The 20180-nt window shown below is 59.8% G+C and overlaps 2 protein-coding genes across 2 annotated transcripts in view; one reads left to right on the top strand and one right to left on the bottom strand.

Annotated features, from left to right (window-relative positions):
* Nucleotides 1-3956: 3956 nt before the first annotated feature.
* SDS (serine dehydratase) lies at nucleotides 3957-12416 on the top strand. Its single transcript, XM_077748042.1, has 8 exons — nucleotides 3957-4130; nucleotides 7343-7497; nucleotides 7827-7866; nucleotides 8106-8245; nucleotides 8337-8428; nucleotides 9008-9235; nucleotides 10923-11047; nucleotides 11764-12416. Exons 2-8 carry the CDS (start codon nucleotides 7345-7347, stop codon nucleotides 11970-11972), a joined length of 987 nt encoding a protein of 328 aa, XP_077604168.1. The 5' UTR covers nucleotides 3957-4130; nucleotides 7343-7344; the 3' UTR covers nucleotides 11973-12416.
* Nucleotides 12417-13950: 1534 nt separating this feature from the next.
* PLBD2 (phospholipase B domain containing 2) overlaps nucleotides 13951-20180 on the bottom strand; it is a gene marked incomplete at its 5' end in the record, with an annotated part of 22704 nt that continues 16474 nt past the window's right edge. Inside the window, 7 exons of the mRNA XM_077747967.1 lie at nucleotides 13951-14849; nucleotides 15005-15167; nucleotides 16054-16206; nucleotides 16771-16842; nucleotides 17056-17151; nucleotides 17699-17859; nucleotides 19360-19457. Coding sequence (XP_077604093.1) covers nucleotides 14682-14849; nucleotides 15005-15167; nucleotides 16054-16206; nucleotides 16771-16842; nucleotides 17056-17151; nucleotides 17699-17859; nucleotides 19360-19457 — 911 coding nt within the window. The remainder of the gene's footprint in view (nucleotides 14850-15004; nucleotides 15168-16053; nucleotides 16207-16770; nucleotides 16843-17055; nucleotides 17152-17698; nucleotides 17860-19359; nucleotides 19458-20180) is intronic.

Here is a 20180-nt window from a genome sequence, read left to right as displayed (position 1 = left end):
GCATCCAGTTAACTATCTGCTTGAAATAAAAATTAAGCTGGGGGCGCCTGGGTGGCTCAGGTTATGATCTTGCAGTTCGTGAGTTCGAGCCCCGCGTCGGGCTCTGTGCTGACAGCTCGGAGTCTGGAGGCTGCTTTGGATTCTGTGTCTCCCTCTCTCTGCCCATCCCCTGCCCATGCTCTGTCTCTCTCTCTCAAAATAAGTAAAATAAACATTAAAAAGGAATTAAAATAAAAAATTAAGGAGGGTTAGGGGAAAATAAGAAAGTCCCCATTTGTTGCACATGGAGTGTGTGGTCTGAGATTTAATCCTGCTGTAAGTACCTTGATTTTTCTCTGAACTTTGGACAAAATCGCTCAGAGGCCATCTGGACCTGGCCAGCCCCACCCATCGCAGGCTGATTGATGGGCGACGGATGATAAGCCCCACGGGGAGGCCCAGCGTGGCCATCCACCAAGAGACTGATGTCGCATTTTTCGGATGACGCACAGCCGGGAGGCATCACTACAGAGGGCGCTGCCAAATGACCGGAGGAAGAGTCACAACATCTCGATCAAATCAAACGATGGATCGAAGCCAGGCAAGTACACATGAAGACGGCTGAATGCCAAGTCCCACAGTAGAAGCCACAGCGGTTAAGTGCATCCAGTCCAAAACAAGGTAGGTCTTATCTGATTGGCTTAATTTCACCAAGAAAAAAAAATCTTTCAACTTCTTTGAAGGTCAATTGAGTAGCAGTCGGATATAGAACAACAGCTTTTTAGATAAAGCACATTTCACCCAGGTGGGATTAATTAATTTCTCCTGGTCATATTAATAGAAGTAGAGAAAGTAGAACGAGGGAGGTATTGGTCTCATTCCATTTTATCCTTAAGCAGACTTTCTTAACCTTGGCACTACTTACATTTGGGGCCAGATGACCCTTTGTATTTCTTTGGTGGGGGGCTGTCCTGTGCCCGACAGGATGTTGAGTGGACACAGGATAGAGTAGGGAATCCTGCAGGTAAGGACGCAGTACAAACCTGCCCTAAGGCTGCTCGTGAGCCCCCGGGGAGAGACGCCAGGGGCTGCCAGGCTGCAGAATCCCAAGGAGGCACCAACCCAGATTGGACAGGGAGGATCGTGAATGAGGAAGACTTCAGGGAAAGGGGACCAGAAAGCGTGAGAAGGTTCTGGATTATGATAACAGCATCAAACACGATCATAAGGGCAGCTAGTATTCTTGGATCCCTTGCTCCGTGCCTGGCACTGAGCTGTGATCCCCAGGCCAGTAGGTATCATCGTCCCCATTTCTGGGGGCAAGAAACTGAGGCTAAGGAAATTAAGTGACTTCTCTGAGGTCACACCTGGGGGCCAGTTTCCACCCCAGTCTGACAGACTCTGGAGCGAGAGACCTCTACCAGTCAGCAGACTCCAGGGCTGGCAGCAGCAGCCAAGGTGGGCAAACAGAGAGGAGAGCTGCCCGTTCCTCTCTGAGCTGTGAAAACAATCGTCAGCATCCCCACCTCCCGCAGCCAAGAACACACTGATCTGGCCATTCCCGGGGACACTTCTGGAAAAGGTGTGATGTAATAGAGCCAGCTGGTGCAGGCAGGAGAGGCAACTTGCCCAAGGTTCCCCAGCCAGGCTCCCATCCCTCCCCCTGGGACTGGGTCCGTGCTGCCCTCTCGCCTTCCTACATCAGATAGATCCAGGCCTCAGTTTGCCCATCTGCTAAATGGGAGAGGGTGACTTGTACTTTCTTCCCCTACTTCTGAAGACCTTCCAAAGGAGGACTAGATGGAAGAGAAGAGCGCTTGTTCCCCATCACCCAGAACTAGGGACTCAAATGCCTTCCTGAGTACCAGAAAATAAAGGTGGCCATCACCTATTAAGTGTCCACCAGTCACTGGACACTATCCTTATAACTCTACACCAATTAGGTTTAAATCCTCATAACAAACCTAAGAAGTGGACACTACTCGCAGTTAAAAAAAAAAACAAACAAAACTAAGGCACAGAGAGGTTAAGTAACTCGTCCAAGGTCACACAGCAAGTCGATGACTAAAGTCGGATTTGAACTCGGGCCCATCAGAAAAGTGATTCCCTTGCTCTATGGAAACTGGCACACCTTGGGATGCTAGAGTCGCAGGCCCCGACTGATCCCGCTGAGGTTTGCTCAGCGACGGCTGTCAGCCTTCCCCGAAGACCCTCCAGCAGCTGACTGGTCAGAATGTCCCCATCACACCTCCGCTCGCCCCGGCTCTGCTCCCCTCGGCGCCCAGGGGGACCTTGGTGAGGCCTCTGCCCTCTTTGGGTGTTGGGTTCCCGTCGACGTGGTGGGACTCAGAACGGCACATGCACGCACACATGTACATCATAAAAATGCGGCACCTCTACACAACGGAAAAGTGTCAGCCATAAAAAGGAACGGAGTGCTGACAGGAGGTGTCCGATCAGAGACAGAAGGCAGACTGGTGACTGCTGGGGACTGCAGAGGGGGGCACGGGGGAGCAAGTGTTAATAGACACGGGGTCTCTCTGAGGTGACGAAATTGTTCTAAAACCGATACTCCATAAATGGGTGAGTTATACTATGCATGTGAATTATAGCTCAATAGAATTATGATTTTTAAACAGGATGGAGGTGCTCAGACAGGATGTCCACAACAGCGGTGTGCGTTTGGCCTTTTTTCCTCTTTTCGGTCCCTGGCAGCTCCCTGCCGTCCACCCCCCTCCCGCCCCCGCCCCCCATNCTTCCCGGCCCCCACCTCCTCCCTCTCATCAGTCCTGTGTCCGTAAGGAACTCAGAATCCCTGAGCCTGTCTGCTCACCTGTGACGTGGGGCACCAAACGCCCACTCACCTGGCGGTTCGAGAGTTAAATGAGACCCCACAGAGCCACCCTTGGTATAGGATCAGCTGCCCGGGCGTTGTGAGCACCAGCTGTATACACACAGATGCGCACAGGGAGGCCGTGTCTACACGGGAACTTCACGATGCCCACATCTCCAGTTCTGCTACCCTGTGTCTCCAACGCGTGCCCGTGGAAGGTCAGCTTGTCCCACAGAGAGGGACGGCTGTGCGGGCTGTTTGTGCCCTCACAGCCCTCTGTCTCATTGCTATTCTCGTCCTGGCCAGCCGGACAAGAGGGCTTTGTTAAAGGGGCCAAGAAAAGATGAGCTGGACATGTGCGTGTGCAAATCCCTGTGGACAGACACACGGACACAGCCAGGACAGACAGACAGAAGACTTAGCCTGGGGCAGGGAGTGCGTGCAGGCACATGTGATGCTGATGCTGATGCTGATGGCGGCTAATACCTATGAACCCTCACTCCATTCTGGGCCCCGCAGGTGCATACATCTAATCTGCGGGAGACAGGGAGGAGTTCCATTTTCATCCCCATTTTACAGATGAGCAAAAGGAGGCTCCAGAGGGCAAACTGACCTGCCCAGGGCCACACAGCCACTAAACGGCAGAGTCGGGATTTGAACCCTGACCCGCCTGGGCCATACCCATAATGCCATCTGCCCCTTCAAGATGCAAGAGTCACAAGAACGCCAGAGGAAGGCAATAAAGGCCTGTGCTCAGATTCCAGCCGACTGGGGTCAGATGCTGGCTCATCTCTGTCACCATCCGGGTCTCAGCTTCCCTTTTTGTAGACTAAGGACAGTAAGAGCACCCACTTTCTCCTGTGGCCATCTTCCTACGAGCCCTTGGGAATAGCCCTTGGAAAGTAGGGATTGTTCGCACTTGTAAGGGAAGAAACTGGGCGTAGGGAAAGGGAGGCGGCTACCGAGGAGAGGGGTGAGTTGGGGGGAGACCGAGGAAGCTGCCAGCGGAAAAGCCAGCCAGCCTCCCCCTCCCCTCCTGGAAGGCCCCGGGCCACCGGCCAGGGGCGGGGCCTGGCGGGGGCGGGGCCGGCCCTGGGGCTCCATTGGCTGCCCGGAGGCGCCCAGGGAATAAAGCCTCGGCCTGAAGGCCAGACCCGTAGCCCTTGGGACAAGTCAGGAGACCTTCTACCTGTCTGTCCATCTACCCTCCATCTGTCCGAGGGCCATCCGCCCAGTCTATCCATCTAGATCATCGCCAGTCCATCCCTTCCCGGCTTGCTCGCCCTGTCCAGCCGCCCAGCTCCACCACCTTGGCCAGGTAAGTACCCCCTCCTGTGTCCCACCCCCAGACTGCAGTGCCTGCGAGGGCAGCGGGAGGGGGGAGGCTCCAGGGGGAGATGAGGTAGAGTCCGTTGAGCATAAAAACCCGTGCTTTGAAGCCAGACTGGCTGTGTTGGCATCTAGCTCTGGGCATCAGTTTTCTCTTCTCTAAAATGGGTATAATAACGGACCCTTCTTCAAAATGCAGTTGTAAGGGTGAGATGAGATCATGTGCTTTAAAATGTCCAGTCCAGATATAATGATAGTTCGTTTTTATTGGGCGCCTGCTATGAGGGCGGGGAGGTGGTGACTCCTGAGCTAGAGGGGACACATAGCAGCTTCGAGTCTTCCCTCCTCTGTGTCTGGCCCCCCCCCCCCGGGATGTTGTCTTGGAGGGAGGGGTGCCCAGAGGGGACCCAGAGGTGCCCCAACCAGATACAGGTGGGGACAGAGGCTTCCCAAACCTCCCCGAACGGAGCTCCCTGAGGCCAGAGCTTGGGGTGCCCACAGGTCCCGTCAGCCAGAACAGGGGTACCCTCATTCCAGGAGTAACCTCCAGGGGGGTAATAATCAAATCGATATGGGGATGCATCCGCAAGGGGGGGCATCTAGTCTCTGGCTTTTGTTCAAGAGATCTAGGGGAGAAGTGGTACCTGGTCAGGGCCCCCCCCACCCCTGCTCCCAGGCCCTGAATGTTAGTTAGTTCAGACCGACATCAGCATCATATTTGGGGGTGCTAAGGCTGGTGAGGTGGTCAGGAGCCCCGGCTGTCACTTTACTTCTGTGCCAGGCATGTGTGGCCCTCTCTGGGCGCTAGAGGGCTGAGCTGGAGGCCTCGGCCAGTGAGGCGCTGCACCGGGTGGCGGGCGGTGTCACTGGATATGGGGTGGGGGTGGGGGAAGAAAGGCAGCCAGCCGTGCATGGCCTTCTGGGATAGAGAAAGACATGGGGAGGCCAGACAGTCTCCTCAGCCAACCATCTGCCGGTCAGTTCTGGCTCAGCCCAAGCTGGGGAGACTCCGGGAGAAGAAAAGATGGCACGTGTGTGGCGGCCAGACTCTGGGCCACCTCGGCTTCTTGGTCACCCAGAGCCTGTGCAGAAGGGGAGCCTGAGCCGTGCCCACCGCCAGGAGCTCCGGTGCCAGACTGTTCCATCAAACCCTGCCTCCCCTCCCCCCCCCCCACTAGCCGTGTGGCCTGGGGCAAGTCACATTAATATTCTGGTCCCTATTGCTGTGTGACAAACTGCCCCAAGGTCAACGGCATTCATTGTACTGTTGTCTGTCGTGGCTCTGGGGCTCGATGGGGCAGTTCTCAGTGGGGTCTCTCAGATGGCTGCGTGTGACATCTCAAGGTCACCCCCCCACGTCCGGCAGGTGATGCTGGCCATCAGCTGTCAGGTAGGGCACCCGCATGTGGCCTCTGCCTGCGGCCTGGGCTTAGTCCCATCCTGGCAGCTAGGTTTTGAGAGAGGATCTGCCCCAGAGAGGGGGCCAGGCAGGAGCCGTGTCCCCTTCTGTGACTTATCCTCGGGAGCGGGGCTGCACTGGGGCCAGCAGACTGTGCCACCTCTTCCCGGCTCCACATTCAATGACGTCACGTTGGTAGCTTGGAAGTGGCCTCAGTGGAGGTGGTGTACAGCACAGAGGTGCCCCCGCTGCAAATCGGGACTTTATTTTTCCTTGGAGAGTCCATTGTCACTTACAAGCACAGCGCTGCTTGGAAATCCCATCGTGTCATTTCCAGCTGGGGCCACCAACCCCCACCCCCTCCAGGGTTCAAGGGGAGGAAAGACGGGCCCCTCCTCTCACTGAGAAAGGCATCCACGTCACATCATAAAGGGGTGGGAGGGGCTTGCAGGGACCACCCTAGGAAACACAATCGGAGCCTTTTCCCTAATCAGGAGAATGGGGTGATGATGGCACCTTCTAGAAGTGTTAAAGGAATCCATGAGTGAATATCTGTAATGCTTAGGGGCGCCTGGGTGGCTCAGTCCGTTAAGCATCTGACTCTTGATTTTGGCTCAGGTCATGATCTCACTGTTCATGAGATTGAGCCCTGCATCAGGCTCTGTGCTGACAGTGTGGGGCCTACTGAGGATTGTCTCTCTCTCTCTCTCTCTCTCTCTCTCTCTCCCTCTCTGCTCCTCCCCTGCTCATATTCTATCTCAAAATAAAAACGTAAACTTAAAATAATATATACAGATATATATATAAAATAGATCTGTAAAGTTTATAGTGCCTGGCAGGGGCGCCTGGGTGGCTCAGTCGGTTAGGTCTCCAACTTTGACTCAGGTCATGATCTCACAGTTATTGACTTCGAGCCCCGCATTGGGCTCTGTGCTGACAGCTCAGAGCCTGGAGCCTGCTTTGGATTCTGTGTCTCCCTCTCTCTCTCTGCCCCTCCCCCACTCACACTCTGTCTCTCTCTCTCAAAAATGAATAACCATTAAAAAAATAAAATAAAATAGTGCCTGGCACATGGTAATCACTTTATAAGCAATTATTAAATAATATAATAATTGCTATCAAGTAATAATAATAAACAGCTTTCCCTAATTGGGTACAGGGCTTTCCAAAGGTTGGTATAAAAAAAAAAAAATGTCCATTTAAATTGGTAATGCCTATACAGAGCAAAACATCCCAACAGTACACAAGGCAGTGCTGAGGGCCAGCTCTCCCCAGAGCGAGTTTCTCACCTCGTGAGTTTCCTGTGGGTTTCCGGAGCTGTTCTGTGCAGAGAGAAGCATACGGGGTGTGTGTGTGTGTGTGTGTGTGTGTGTGTGTGGCCCCATGTCTTTGCACAGACTGTATGGACCTGCGTCCTGTCCCTTCTTTAGCACTTAACCATCTTGCGGCTCGCTCTCAATCAGCGCCTGCAAATCCTTCTCCACCTCACGCCCCTCGAGAGGTGTGAGGTCTGCACGTTGTTTCTGATGGTCATGGCTCCCCGGCACGGTGTGTACTGGGAGGGGTGCTTGCCCCCGTTTTACAGATGAGGCAGCTGCCGCTGCGGGGGCACCGCTTGATCTGATGCCACCCGGAGAGTAGGTGGGTCGGCTGAGCTTTGAATTCCAGTGTCCGGGATGCTGGCGCTTTCCTCGGCCTCGTGGGGGGGGGGGGGCCAGGGGCAGGCCCGCCGAGGGCCGTGTGGCAGCAGCCGGCGCCGGGGCCAGCCCTCCTGACCACCTGGCTTTCCGCCCTCCCTCCAGCGATGACGTCTGGAGAGCCCCTGCACGCGAGGACCCCCATCCGTGACAGCATGTCCCTGTCCAAAGTGGCGGGCACCTGCGTCTACCTCAAGATGGACAGTGCCCAACCTTCAGGCTCCTTCAAGATCCGGGGCATTGGACACCTCTGCAAGACGGTACGGGGTGCGCTCCGCATCGTCTGAGCGTGGGGGTCGGGCCCCCTTTCCTCCACGGGGCGAGGCCAGGCCATGTGGAGCCCCACAGTGCCTGCCAGTCTGCGGTCAGCACTCCCTCTAGGGAAGGGGTGCCCGCGCGACAGGGTCTCCTCGTGGACTGGTCCCTGAGGGAGGGAGTGATGTCCCCGGAGAGGCTAGAGCAGGACCAAGTCCGTGTGAAGGAAGCAGCGGCCAGCGTGTTCCGGTGTGGCTGGGAAGCTCTCCGTGGGGGAGGGGAGAGCCCAGGGAACCACCGGAGGCGGGCCTGACCCTCCCCCTTGTCTCCGCAGTGGGCTGAGCAAGGCTGTGAACATTTCGTCTGCTCCTCGGGTAAGTGGCCTGCACGCCTCCTGTGTGCCCCGGGCCAGGCGCTCTACCTCTCTGGGCCCTGGTTCCCTAGCAGCGAGCCACTACAAACACCTGCAGCAGCCCCGGTTTGGAATCCCCGGGGGAGGCGAGCGACAGTCACTCAGGAGGGTGTTCAGAGCCCCGAGGGTGGGGCCGCATGGTCCCAGCTGGGCTCCCAGGCCCTCCTGCAGGGACCCACTCTCCACTCCCAACCCCGGCAGCGGGCAACGCGGGCATGGCAGCCGCCTATGCCGCCAGGAAGCTGGGCATCCCTGCCACCATCGTTGTGCCCAGCACCACACCTGACCTCACAATTGAGCGGCTCAAGAACGAGGGCGCCATGGTCAAGGTGGTGGGTGAGGTGAGTACCAGTCCCGGGCAGGGGCCACCTGGCGGCGGGGCGGGGTCCCCCCGGCCCCTCACCCCCTCCAACCTCCCCTGCGGTCTTACAGATGTTGGACGAGGCCTTCGAGCTGGCCAAGGCCCTGGCGAAGAACAACCCGGGCTGGGTCTACGTTCCTCCCTTTGACGACCCCCTCATCTGGTAGGTGGGGCCCAGAGTCACCACCGGGGGCGCACCGGCCGCCGTGCGCGTCACCACGGCACGGTGCACAGGGCTGTCCGTGTGTGTGCACCCCGTTGCGCAGAAGCACACACCAGGCCTGGCAGCAGGTGCACACGCACGTGCCCTGGCACGTCCATGGCCACGGCCACGAGCGACCACGTGAGCTCAGATGCACAGGGGTCTGCAGCCCGGTCCCCGGGAAGCCAACCCCGAGACAGATTTCAGAGAAGGCAGTTTACGTGGTTGGCGACTCATGGGGGAAGGGGGAAGGGCGCCGAGACAGGGCTCTCGTGGGCAGGTGGCCAACGTGGCAGCCGGCGCTTGCTCTGCTGGGGGCCCCTGGGAGCCCGTGTGGGTAAGACGGCTACCCACCCGTGGGAGAGGCTGGACTCCCACACACACTGGCGGAGGGCGGCTCTCCGGGGTGTCCTATCCCGGCAGCGCCAGCTGCCACATTTCTGGACAACCAGGGTGGAGCTGGGGCGGAGGTGACGCCCGAAGCCCTTCGGCGGCCGGGACGAGCCCCGCCCTGAGCCGCCGCCCTCCCTGACCCTCCAGGGAAGGCCACACGTCCATCGTGAAGGAGCTGAAGGAGACCCTGAGTGCAAAGCCAGGGGCCATCGCGCTGTCGGTGGGCGGCGGGGGCCTGCTGTGCGGCGTGGTCCAGGGGCTGCAGGAGGTGGGCTGGGGGGACGTGCCCGTCATCGCCATGGAGACCGCCGGAGCCCACAGCTTCCACGCCGCCACCGCCGCCGGCAAGCTCGTCTCCTTGCCCCAGGTCACCAGGTGAGCAGCGGGGCCGCCTGCCTCGGATGTGCAGCGAGCCCTGGGGAGCCCACCCTGGTGCTGGCTTGCGACGCAGAGCCCCGTATCGGTCCCATTTTACAGACGAGGAAACGGAGGCCTGCCCAGAGTCACACAGCCAGTGAGCGGCACCGCTGGGACCGAACCCAAGTCGGTGTGACCCTGTAACCATGAACGTCACATCTCCTCACATGAAGGGTTTGCTATGGATCATTTGTCGAGGTCCCCTCGAGAGGGTTTTGCACACATTAACCTGCCGACCATTTCCTGAGCCCCTAATGGGTGCGAGCGTCGCTGATCCCGGGGGCAGCGTGGTGAAAAGACACAGCCCCTGCTCCTAAGGAGTTCATAGCGCAGCCCCGGGCTTTTAGACGGTATTCAATGAGGATTAGGTTTGGCACATTGTACGGGAGCCCCAAATAACAGTGACTTCACAAGACCGAATTTTACTTCCTCTCTTCTATAAAATGGAAGTCCGAGGGCAGGGAGCTCCATGGAGCAGGGGTCCAGGTTCCCTGAGTGTGTTCTCCGTCATCCTTATCGTCTTACGGCCCAAAAGAACTGCTTAAGTGCCGGCACACCCACACTCCATCTGGCCAGAGAAACTGGCGCAGACGCAACGGGCCCGGCCTTGAAAGACACAGCACTTCCTGGACCTCTCACTGGGCAGCACTTAGTCACGTGGCCGCAGCCACTGCAAGGGAGGCTGGGAAACGTCTTCCTATAAGGTCTCCGTGGGTGCAGCTAGGACAGATATTGGGTAGACAAGTCCCTACCACAGAGAGGGAAGACTAAGTCCAGGTAAGAACTCCTTGGGGATTCCTGAGCCTGGTACCCAGGAGCTACCATGCTGGCCTCCGATCCTGCCCTGTTGGCACTGAAGTATGGGGAGTGCCTACCGTGTGTCACACGCAGGGGCTGCAGGCTAGGCTGGTTCAGGCTGCAGGTGCCCACGGGCGAGTGGGGAAGGTGAGCCGGGAATAGAGCTGGTGAGGACTCCGGGGAGGGTGGGGAGAAAGAGCATGTGCCAATCCCGCGTGCGGGTCCTGGGGTCACATGGATCCCGTGCGAGGTGCCCACGCCACCACTCCCTGAGCCCGTAACCGTGGACAAATGACCCGCACGCTCTCTGCCTTGGTCTCCTCTCCTGTGAAATCAGGCCAATGAGCAGCGAAGACTGTTGACCGGATTTAAAATTGCTTGTAAAAGGGTGGGCACCTAACACTTCCTCAAGAAGTAGTCACGGCGTCTGTTTATGGGGGAGGACCATTTGAGAATTCAGCATGGAGACAGTCCCTGGAGGACTGCTTGGAGGAGGTGGCTTTCATCCGGTGCCTGGAAGGACGGGGTGGGACTTGGGCAGGCAGAGTGGTGTTCAGCCGAGTGAGGGTTGAGCAGGGGGAGGGTACGACCTGAGGCAAAGGCTGGGAAGCCTTCCAGGGAACCGCAAGGGGGCTTTTCAGTCGGTGAAGACACAATGTGCTACTTAGCCCACTCAGGCCTCTCTGTCTGAGGAGACCTCACTCTGTCAGGGAGCCCCTGTGCCCCTGCCCCCAGACCCCACTTCCCTCCGCCCTCTCAAACCCATCTTTCTCTTTCTATCCCTCCTCATCCCCATCTCCGCCTCCCTCCTCCCTCCTGTCCTCTCCTCCACCCCCACCCCTCCCAGCGTGGCCAAGGCCCTGTGCGTGAAGACCGTGGGGGCTCAGGCCCTGAAGCTGTTTCAGGAGCACCCCATTTTCTCTGAAGTTATCTCCGACCAGGAGGCGGTGGCTGCCATCGAGAGGTTTGTGGGTATGTGCCAAGTCCTTTCAAGCCCTGCTGGCTCGGGAACTAACTGGCTGCCCCCTTGGCTGTCCTAAGAAATCCCATTCACTACAAATTCTCACAGTTCTGTCTCCCATCCCTCGCTGGAACTTCCCCTTAATGAAAGATAATGCAACGCAGCAGTAAAAACAGAAAGGCCCAAAGCCACAAGCAAAGAAGACTGATAGAACCATGACAGCAGGGAGCTTCCTGGTAGCCAGGGTGAAAAAGGAAAGCCAACCCCAGGGCTGGCTTCAGAAGCGGGTCCATAATGAGGCTGGACTCTTTCTGGGTTCAGCCCAGGACAGGGACGGTGCGCGCGCATGCGCGTGCGCACGCACACACACGCACACACACACACACACACACACACACACACACACACACCAAAGTTCGCACTAATGCTGCCACTGAATTCTGTGCCAGCAGTTTGGCTAATCAACCATGGCAGCCTTGCTGGAATGAGTCAAGCCTTCTCAACCCAGTGCTCGGGCAGCTACATCATTTCATCAGTGGGAGCACTCAGGGTGCACCTAGGCTGCCTCAGGGCCTGGAAGGTTGGCCTAGGGTAACAATGGAAGGTTTGGTCCAGGACCGGAGTCTGTGCTCAGGCTCAAAGCCCCCAGGCTTTCCCAGCGACCCAACAGCCCCCTCGCCCTCCCCCCAGAAGCCAGGCCCACCCTCATCACCCCCTCCTCTGGCAGATGACGAGAAGATCCTGGTAGAGCCGGCCTGCGGGGCAGCCCTGGCCGCCGTGTACAGCCGCGTGGTTCAGAAGCTGCAAGGCGAGGGGAAGCTCTGTGTCCCGCTCTCCTCCCTCGTGGTCATCGTCTGCGGGGGCAGCAACATCAGTCTGGGCCAGCTGCGGGCCCTCAAGGAACAGCTGGGCATGAAGAACGGGTGGCGCAAGTGAGGGCCTTTCTCCCCGGGTCGGGGGGACCCCCAGAGGAGCTGGAGTTTTATCCAGCGCCTCGCTGTAAATAGTATTTGTGTGTCTGCTCGTGAACCTGTGGCCCGGCAGGTCCCCTCGTGCCCACGAGCCCACTGTGCCGAGGGGGCCAGAGCTCCAGGGTGCGGGGCGGGTCGGCAGCCAGCGAGGCTAGGTCTGTGCAGCCCGCTCCGTGACTACCCTAGCCACCCCTGCTAGGTGACGACCACCCACACGTGTCCCATACCAGGTCCCCCGGGTGGGGCGGGCCTCCTCCCTGGAAGGCACAGAGGGCTACGGTCTGGGCCAGGGTCCGCAACGGAGAACGGGCTACCCTCTCCCCCGGGAAGCCCCGCCCCGCCCCGCCCCTGGGCAGTTTTCTAATTGCAGACTTTTTCATTGAAAAAGAAAAAATATATATATTTATGAAACAAAGATCCTCTGAGCTTCTCCTTCATCGCAGTCTGCCTCCCTCCCCACCCCACCCTGCACTCGCCTGCTCGCAGCCCCAGCTCTCAACAGCGAGAACCCTGCTCCCTCACCCCTGTAAGCTTGGGGCCCGGAGGACCCGGGTAACCAGGACCCTGCTCACAGCTGGGCTTGCGTGCTGGGAGGCAGAAGGCAGGAAGCAAAGGAAGGGCACTGAACAAGAGCTGGGGCAAGGGCTGCCTCCACTGGAGAGGCAGATGAGGCTGGCCTCGTCCCCACGGGAAGTCCTTCCTCGTATCAGAATGACTTGCTCACAGGACTAGGGGAGCAGAGCAGGGAGCCCCACATCGATGGGGGTGGGTAACGCTATACCCCATCTCCGGGGTAGGGGGGGAGCCGATTTGAAGACAACGTCACATAAATCCTCTTAAACCACGAAACCCCGTTCCAAGGAGAGCGCGGGCCGAGGCCAGCACAGGAAACAGGCGAGGGCCTGCCAGGGGGCTCCCCGAAGGCCGAGAGGGACACCCACCTGCTCAGGAGCATTCCGGCACCACCCACAGCGGCCTCAGGCAATTCACTGAATCCCCAAGGTCAGAGTGAAGGCCGAGACCCCTCTAGCCCCTCAGGACACGAGGCGGATCCAAACAGGCCTGCACAGTCCTACAAACAGCCGGGGCTGCGAGATTCAGGGGAGAGTGGGAGCCCCCACCAAGCCCAGCCTGGACACAGTCCCATCCACTGATTTCCTGCCAGGCAAACATGTAGTTTACGGGAGACGGGATAGCGGGGAAGGGCTAGAAGGGACAGCAAACCAGCAGCCCCTGGGGCCCAGAATTCTTCCCGGGGACAGAGTGGGACTAAAATCGTGCTCAGTTCAGGAAATTTTGCCCAGAACAGGGTTGCTTCCAGCCTCCACCGTCCCACCTGCGTCAGCACAAAACCCCCAAAAGAGGCGAGGCAGACCCCTCTGCCCATTACAAGAGCTGAGGCGCTGAGGGCTGGGGTCCACCAGCCGGCTAAGGTCAGATGGTGACAGGCTCTGTTTTGTCTTGATTTCTATTCCATAACGGAACTTGGGAAGGTCTTGTTGGCTGAGAAGGCCCGAGGACAGGACCCAGAACAAAGCAGGGGCCCAGTGAACATCTGGATGGTTGGATGGATGGATGGATGGATGGATGGATGGATGGATGGATGGATAGATGGATAGAAAATGGATGGATCTATGGATGAATGGATGGGTGAGTAGATGGATGAGTGGATGGAAAATGGATGGATGGATGTATAGATGGATGGATGGGTGGGTGGGTAGATGGATGGGTGGATGGAAAATGGATGGATTTATGGATGGGTGACTGGCTGGCTGGCTGGGTAGATACAGATAGGAGGCTTAGCAAATGAATAAATGGATAGGTGGGTAGACAGAAGGATGGACAGGACAACGCACGGGTGGATGGTGTAGAGCCCAAACCAGAGAGGAGAAAAGGCACCGACCCAGCTCTCCCCACTGCCCCAGAAAGCACAGCACAGGGGCCACGGCCTCTCATTTAATGGCAGCACAGCCTGCAATTTGGTTCGGACGGCAGGGGAGCTGTGGGCACCGCCCTGCGGGGCGGGGGGCACGAGGCTGCAGCATAGGGGCCCACACTCTCGCCCGCCCCCCAAGAGAAGGACGCTCACGCCCCTCCAGCCACAGGTCACCAGAAACTTTGGTTTTTGTTTGTCTTCAAGTTTCTGTCGTCAGGAAAGCTGCCCACGAGGGGCAGGCGGCTTCCTGAGGAAGCGGGGGCGGGAGGGGAGGGCGGATGCCAATCACGGGCGGCGCCCAGGTTTCGGGGATGAAACTCCCGAAGTTCCAGAACACCGACAGGAATGGAACTGGGAGACAGGGACTGAAACGGTCGGCTCCTGCCGCGGCAGGGGCCCCGAACCCCATCCGAGGACCCCTCCCAAGCCCTCAGGAGAGGCCAGCATGAGGTCAGGGCCCCAGGCTGGGGGAGAGAGAAGCAGGCGGAGAGAGAGAGAGATGCCGGGGGCGGGGACCAGGGGGCACCTGCCCACTTACGGGGAGTGAAGCAGTCAGTCCTGGGCCCCATCGGGCCCCGTGTCCCCCCCAGGAGGTGACCCGGATGAAAGCGACCCTGGAAGACCCCGGCCCCAGATCTGGGCACCGCGGGAGACGGAGCCCACGGGGCAGGCGGGGAGGAGGTCAGGGCAGCGGCCAGTGGGTGGCCCCGCGGGGGTCGGCAGGGCAGAGACGGAGACTCAGTCCCATGACACCTCGATGGGTGAGAACTTCCAGAGGTCAGGCTGGCCCATGTGCAGCAGGCCGCTGAAGGGCGAGGTGCTCCACTGGAACGGGGGCAGCTGGTCCCACGTGGGGCCGCTGGCCGCCACCAGCCGGAAGTCCTTGGCCCGCGCCATGCTGGTCACCTGGGGGCCGGGCAGAGGCCGCTGAGGCTGGGCCCGGAGCCGCCCCAGTCCAGAGGGCCCTGACCCCCAGCCCTAACTTGGACCCTGACCCACCCCGCGCTGCCCCAGCCTCCTGCCCGGCCACCCGCTGCCCCCAGGCCCGGGGCGGGCGGCACCTTCACGTCTATGCCCCCGTGGGAGCGCTGCTGCAGGGCCTGGAAAGGGTACGAGCCGTTGGCCGGGTTCAGGTCAGAGCGGGCGGAGATGGCGTTCTCTGCGTTGGCCTGCGGGCGGCACGCTTTGCACAGGGACAGCGGGTCGTGCAGGAAGTCGTTGTACCTGCGCGCGTGAGAAGGGCGGGGCATCAGTCGTGCCGGAGGAGACGGCCGCGGAGGAGGCGGAGCCGCCCGCTCTCTCCTGCCTGCTGCCCCCGCCGCCCAGGGCCCCCCCAGCCCTGCATCGGCACTGCAGCTCTGCTCACCGCACCCAGCCCTGCATCGGCACTGCAGCTCTGCTCACCGCACCCAGCCCTGCATCGGCACTGCAGCTCTGCTCACCGCACCCAGCCCTGCATCGGCACTGCAGCTCTGCTCACCGCACCCAGCCCTGCATCGGCACTGCAGCTCTGCTTGCCACACCCAGCCCTACATCGGCACTGCAGCTCTGCTGGGGCCCCCCCAGCCCTGCATCGGCACTGCAGCTCTGCTCACCACCCCCCTGGCCCTGCATCGGCACTGCAGCTCTGCTTGGCCCCCGACTCCCCCCGGCCCTGCATCGGCACTGCAGCTCTGCTCACCCACCCACCCCCAGCCCTGCATCAGCACTGCAGCTCTGCTCGGCACCCCCCCAGCCCTGCATCGGCACTGCAGCTCTGCTCAGGCCCCCCATCCCCGGCCAGGCTAGATGCCCTGTCCTGCGCCTTTGCTGCATCTCTCCGGGCTCTGCCAGTCCGAGCCTCGCCGGCGCATCCCTGTGAGCGTCCGACCGCCTGCGTCTCCCCGGCCGGTGCCCCCGCTCCGTGCTGGTTCTCCGGCACCGGGCACGGGGTACCTGCCCACAGCTGCTCCGCGCCCTCCCCCGGGACATGCGGGCACCGCCACGGGGCCGCCCCACCAGGGGCTGCAGGTCGCCGCCGCCCTGCGACCCCCGGCCTTGCCGGGAGGGCGGGGAGGGCGCGCCAAAAGCTCTCCGGGACTCGGGGCTCACGCCAGGCGCCCCCACGCACCGCATAAGCCGGATCATGGAGTCCAGGTCACGCACTAGCGACTGGTTCCGCCGGAAGATCTGGGCACGGGGGCTCCCGTCGTAGGAGAACCAGTCACCGTACTGGGCCACCAGCGCCTGCATCCCGCTAGCGTTAAACACGCTCTCAAAGTACCTGTGGGTGGGCGGACAGCCACTCGCCACCTCTGACCACACAGGCTGCGGCCCGGGGGCGGGGGCGGCCACACAGNGCGGGGTGGTGGCAAGGTGACCAAGCTTGGGTGCTGCAGCCCCAGAGACACGGGTTCAGATGCCGACTTCACCACTGAACAGCTGTGGCCTGGACGGCACCTCAGGAAAGTCAGGCGTTAGCTCGAGACCTCAGTTTCCTCATCTGTGAAATGGGAACTGGCCATGGCTACCGTGAGGTGGTCCTAAGTATCAAATGCCTCGTTTGGCCGAGCATGGCGAGCACCAAGAGGTTATGGCCGTGCGGCCTCATTATAGGAGGCACAGCGGGGGCGCCGCCGCAGGGCCAGCCCCCACCCCCTGCTCTGGAAGCAGGCCTAAGCCCACAGCTGTACCCCCAGACCAGCAGGGCTTTCCTGGCCAAAGAAAGGGCAGAGTGGCTTCTCTGCTCCACGGGTTGAAACGACCACGCACGGAAGGGCCCCTGACCAGCCTGAAGAGCCAAGCAGGGGTGAGGCAGGTGTGGGGCGGGGCGGGGGGGAGGACATACGGTATGTTGTAGCTGGCCCAGTAGGTCTTCTCGTAGAGTTCCGACGTCTTATCGGCCACCACCACCATGCCCCTGGGACCAAGAAGGGAGACGGGGCAAGAGCTGGTGAGAAAAGGTGCACCCGTGGGCACTGCCCTGCTCAAGAGCCCCTGATGGCTCCCCACTGCCCCGGGGTAGCTCTCCTCCTCTCCCGCTTGGCCGTCCCGCACACCGCTCCAGCCTCCAGGCCTGTGCCCAGGCAGTGCCCTCTGCCTGGAGCACCGTCCCCCCTCCCACGGCACTCACGGGATCTGCTCCAGGACGGTGAGCACCCTTCTCCGAGGGCTGGGCCCGCCAGGGACAAACGCCTTGTAGTCCACGATCATCCACTGGTTGTTGTATCTGCCGTGCCCAAGGAAAGGGGACTGAACACATCCCGGGGCCGCCGCCCTGGCCGTCCCCGCCCCCCCAGTGCCCCGCACAGTCATGGGGTGGGGGTGGCGCTGGGGAGGTCTGGCCGTCTGATTGTCACCCTGACGTCGCAGCTTGGCCAGGTGTCCTCAGCTCTCACCAAACTGTCTGCTCCAGAGGCATCTATGGCTCCCTAGTGCTTCTTGGAACAAGAGTCCAGCCAGGCCCACTTCCTCAGACAGCCCTCCCCCTCCCCAGAGCTCTCCTGTTCCAGGTTCTCTTCCTGGCCTCCCTCTGAGGGCCTGTCCCTGGATGGAGGAGCCTGCGGGAGACGGGCGAGGCCTTTCCTTCCCTGAGCCTCAGTTTCCCTAAGTACAAGACAAAGGAGAAGACTATAAGACACCTTCCAACTCCAGAGGGAACCACGAGGGCTCCACGGGGGGTGTGGGGTGCGTGCCCTGGTGCCACGTCAGGTCCCGGGCATCTGACCGTCACCATTTCTTGGGTGAGGAGGCCGCCGGGCCAGGAGCCCACTCACGTGCCGCTGTTGAACTTCTGGAAGATGTCTGCCCAGGCGTCCCCGTCCAGGGCCAAGCGGTTGGCCACGACGTTGCGCACCCACTCCAGCACGCAGTCCCTGGGCTGCACGTACTTCCACAGCACCGGGTTCCTGTTGCCGATGGTGGTCTCCAGCGCCACCTGGGGAAGGGCGGGGGGACGCTGCACCCAAGGGCCCGCAGGGCCACCTGACTCGCAACCAGGGCGCGCTGCCACCCAAGGGGCGGTGCTGCATCAGTCATGGTCCGCACACCAATTATTTACAGTTTCTGGAAGCCTTGGGTCCTGGTTTGGGGGCACGTTCCTCACCGGCTCCCTGAGGGGCTTTCCGATCATGCGTCCAGCTTTGTCCCGGAGAGCGGCCCCCAACGGAGCCCGGGAGCTGCCCCTATGGACCCATTCTCCCGACTGAGTCGATCAGTCTTGGCCCAGAGAGACACCACCCGTTTGTACACCTCCTGTGCGGTTCCGCAGGGAAGGGCGGGCGGCCGGATGCTGAGAGCCCGGTACACTCCACCATCTCAGAGAACTCCCATGGCCTTCCTGGGGGACACAGGGCAGGACTGCTGACACCCCGCTTTACTAAAAGGTAAATCGAGGCCTGAAGAGGCTAAGAGATGTGCCAAAGGTTCTGGGCTGGCGAGCGGATGGGCCAAGATTCCATCACCAAATTCCAGCTCCTAAACCAATCCTTGATCGCAACGCCCGGGGCGGGGGGGGGGACACCTTCTTCCACTCCCTCCACCCCGTTCCTTCCTTGTCCCTCACTCCACCGCTCTTAGCATCCAAAGCCACTGCTAGAGCTCGGACCGGAGTGGCCTGGAAAGGGGCCTGGGGAGCTCTGAGCCGGGGGTGGTGCACNGGGGGGGGGGGGGGGGGGGGCACTCTGCCTTTATTCCCACCGCCACCAAACCGAAACTCACGCAGTTTCACCTCCCACGCAGCACAGGTGACACACCCGTGGCATGTGTACCTAAGATTGTCACCAAGAGAAATCACAGGTGTCTGCCCACCTTAAAGACCCTGCCGGAAGGTAAATTTCTCGCCGGGACACCTGCCAGGGACCTGGATGAAAGCTTCTCAGCAGTCCTTCCCCAGACGGTCCCCTCATCTCCCCACCAGGACTGCAGCAGGGGTCCCCTCACCCACGGCCTGGCCCTCACGCACTTCCCCGTGCAAGGGAACTGAACCCCACGCGTCTCCCCGAAACCCCGGGGATCTGGCACCTTCTGCAAGAAGGGTATTTTTTTAAAGTGATGTTTTTTCTCCTCCGCATGTTGCAATCTCAGGGCTCAGTGCCCCGGCTCGAGGATGCCAAGAACAGATTTCTAAATGAGTCTGGACCCCGGCCAGGAAAACCGATTTAAAAACAACACATTGGAAACAACATTTATTCAGAAAACCTGGCCGGGTTAGAGGGAGTGTGTGGAAGGTAAGAGGGAAGGCAGCGTGAGAAACAGCAAGGATGCAGCGGAGGAGGGGACGGCTTATGCTAAAGGCACATGAACAAAACTGCAAACGGGACCCCAGAACCGGCGATGGATCGCCGAGGAGCCGATCACGAGCAGACGACGTGGAGCCCCGGCAGCGACTAGGGATCGGCAGCCCCGGGGAGAACGGCGACACGAGAGGGACACTCACCAGCCCGCTGCCCACGATGTAGAAGTCGTCGCAGGAGAAGAGGGTGCCGGGGTAGGACGAGAAGACCAGCTTGTTGCCAGGAGCCAGGGGAGAGTTCACTGCGGGGGTGCAGGAGGGAGAGTAAGCCCGGCAGGGGACGGGGGTGCGGGTCAGACAAGCCCATGCAGGGACCCCTGTGCCCCAACCCAAGACATCAGAGCCTCCGAGTGGGAAGCAACAGGCCTGGGGGGGTGTCCATCCGTTCTGATGTTTAGCAAACCGCGCCCTTTGCCGTGTGTGCGTGTGCGCGTCTATGTGTGCATGTAAAAAGGAAAGCCGATAGCAAAAAAAAAAAAAAAAGATGTATACACACATTTCTCTAAACATATATTTTGCTTACTAGAACCTTTTTGGCTTTCCTTTAAAAATTTTTTAAGTAACANCCCCGGCACCCGTTGTTGTTTTTTTTTTTAGTTGCAAAGACACGTGAAAAAGAGAACTTAGAGTGCAAAACACCGAAGTCTGAGAGCACGGGCTGTTTTTGTTGGCTTGTTTTCCAGCTTTACTGAGATATAAGTGATGAATTACTGAGACAGAACGATGAATCCACGGTGTGCACTGTGATCATCCGAAGCACGTGCGCACACACGTGCACGCACACACGTACACACACACAGTGAAATGATGCGCACTCAAGCTCTCGTGTGCGTCCACCACCTCACGTTACCATTCTGTGCGTGGTGACAGTACTTACGGTCTACTCTCCTAGCAGATTTCAAGCGCCATGGCCCTGTTGTTACCCTTAGATCCCTAGGACGGAAACTTTGTACCCTCGGCTAATG

Source organism: Crocuta crocuta, unplaced genomic scaffold, assembly GCF_008692635.1.
Source record: "Crocuta crocuta isolate KB4526 unplaced genomic scaffold, BGI_CrCroc_1.0 scaffold29, whole genome shotgun sequence".
NCBI lineage: Eukaryota > Metazoa > Chordata > Mammalia > Carnivora > Hyaenidae > Crocuta > Crocuta crocuta.
The sequence above is the reverse complement of the archived record's forward strand: the minus strand, read 5'-3'. Positions and strand labels throughout refer to the sequence as shown.

What these genes read in the sequence shown, in the direction of transcription:
- SDS (XM_077748042.1), top strand. Translation starts at nt 7,345, where the DNA reads ATGACGTCTGGAGAGCCCCTGCACGCGAGGACCCCCATCCGTGACAGC. An exon ending in TTGGACACCTCTGCAAGACG is followed by an intron (nt 7,498 to 7,826) that starts GTACGGGGTGCG and finishes TTGTCTCCGCAG; the next exon opens with TGGGCTGAGCAAGGCTGTGA. An exon ending in TGCCATCGAGAGGTTTGTGG is followed by an intron (nt 11,048 to 11,763) that starts GTATGTGCCAAG and finishes CTCCTCTGGCAG; the next exon opens with ATGACGAGAAGATCCTGGTA.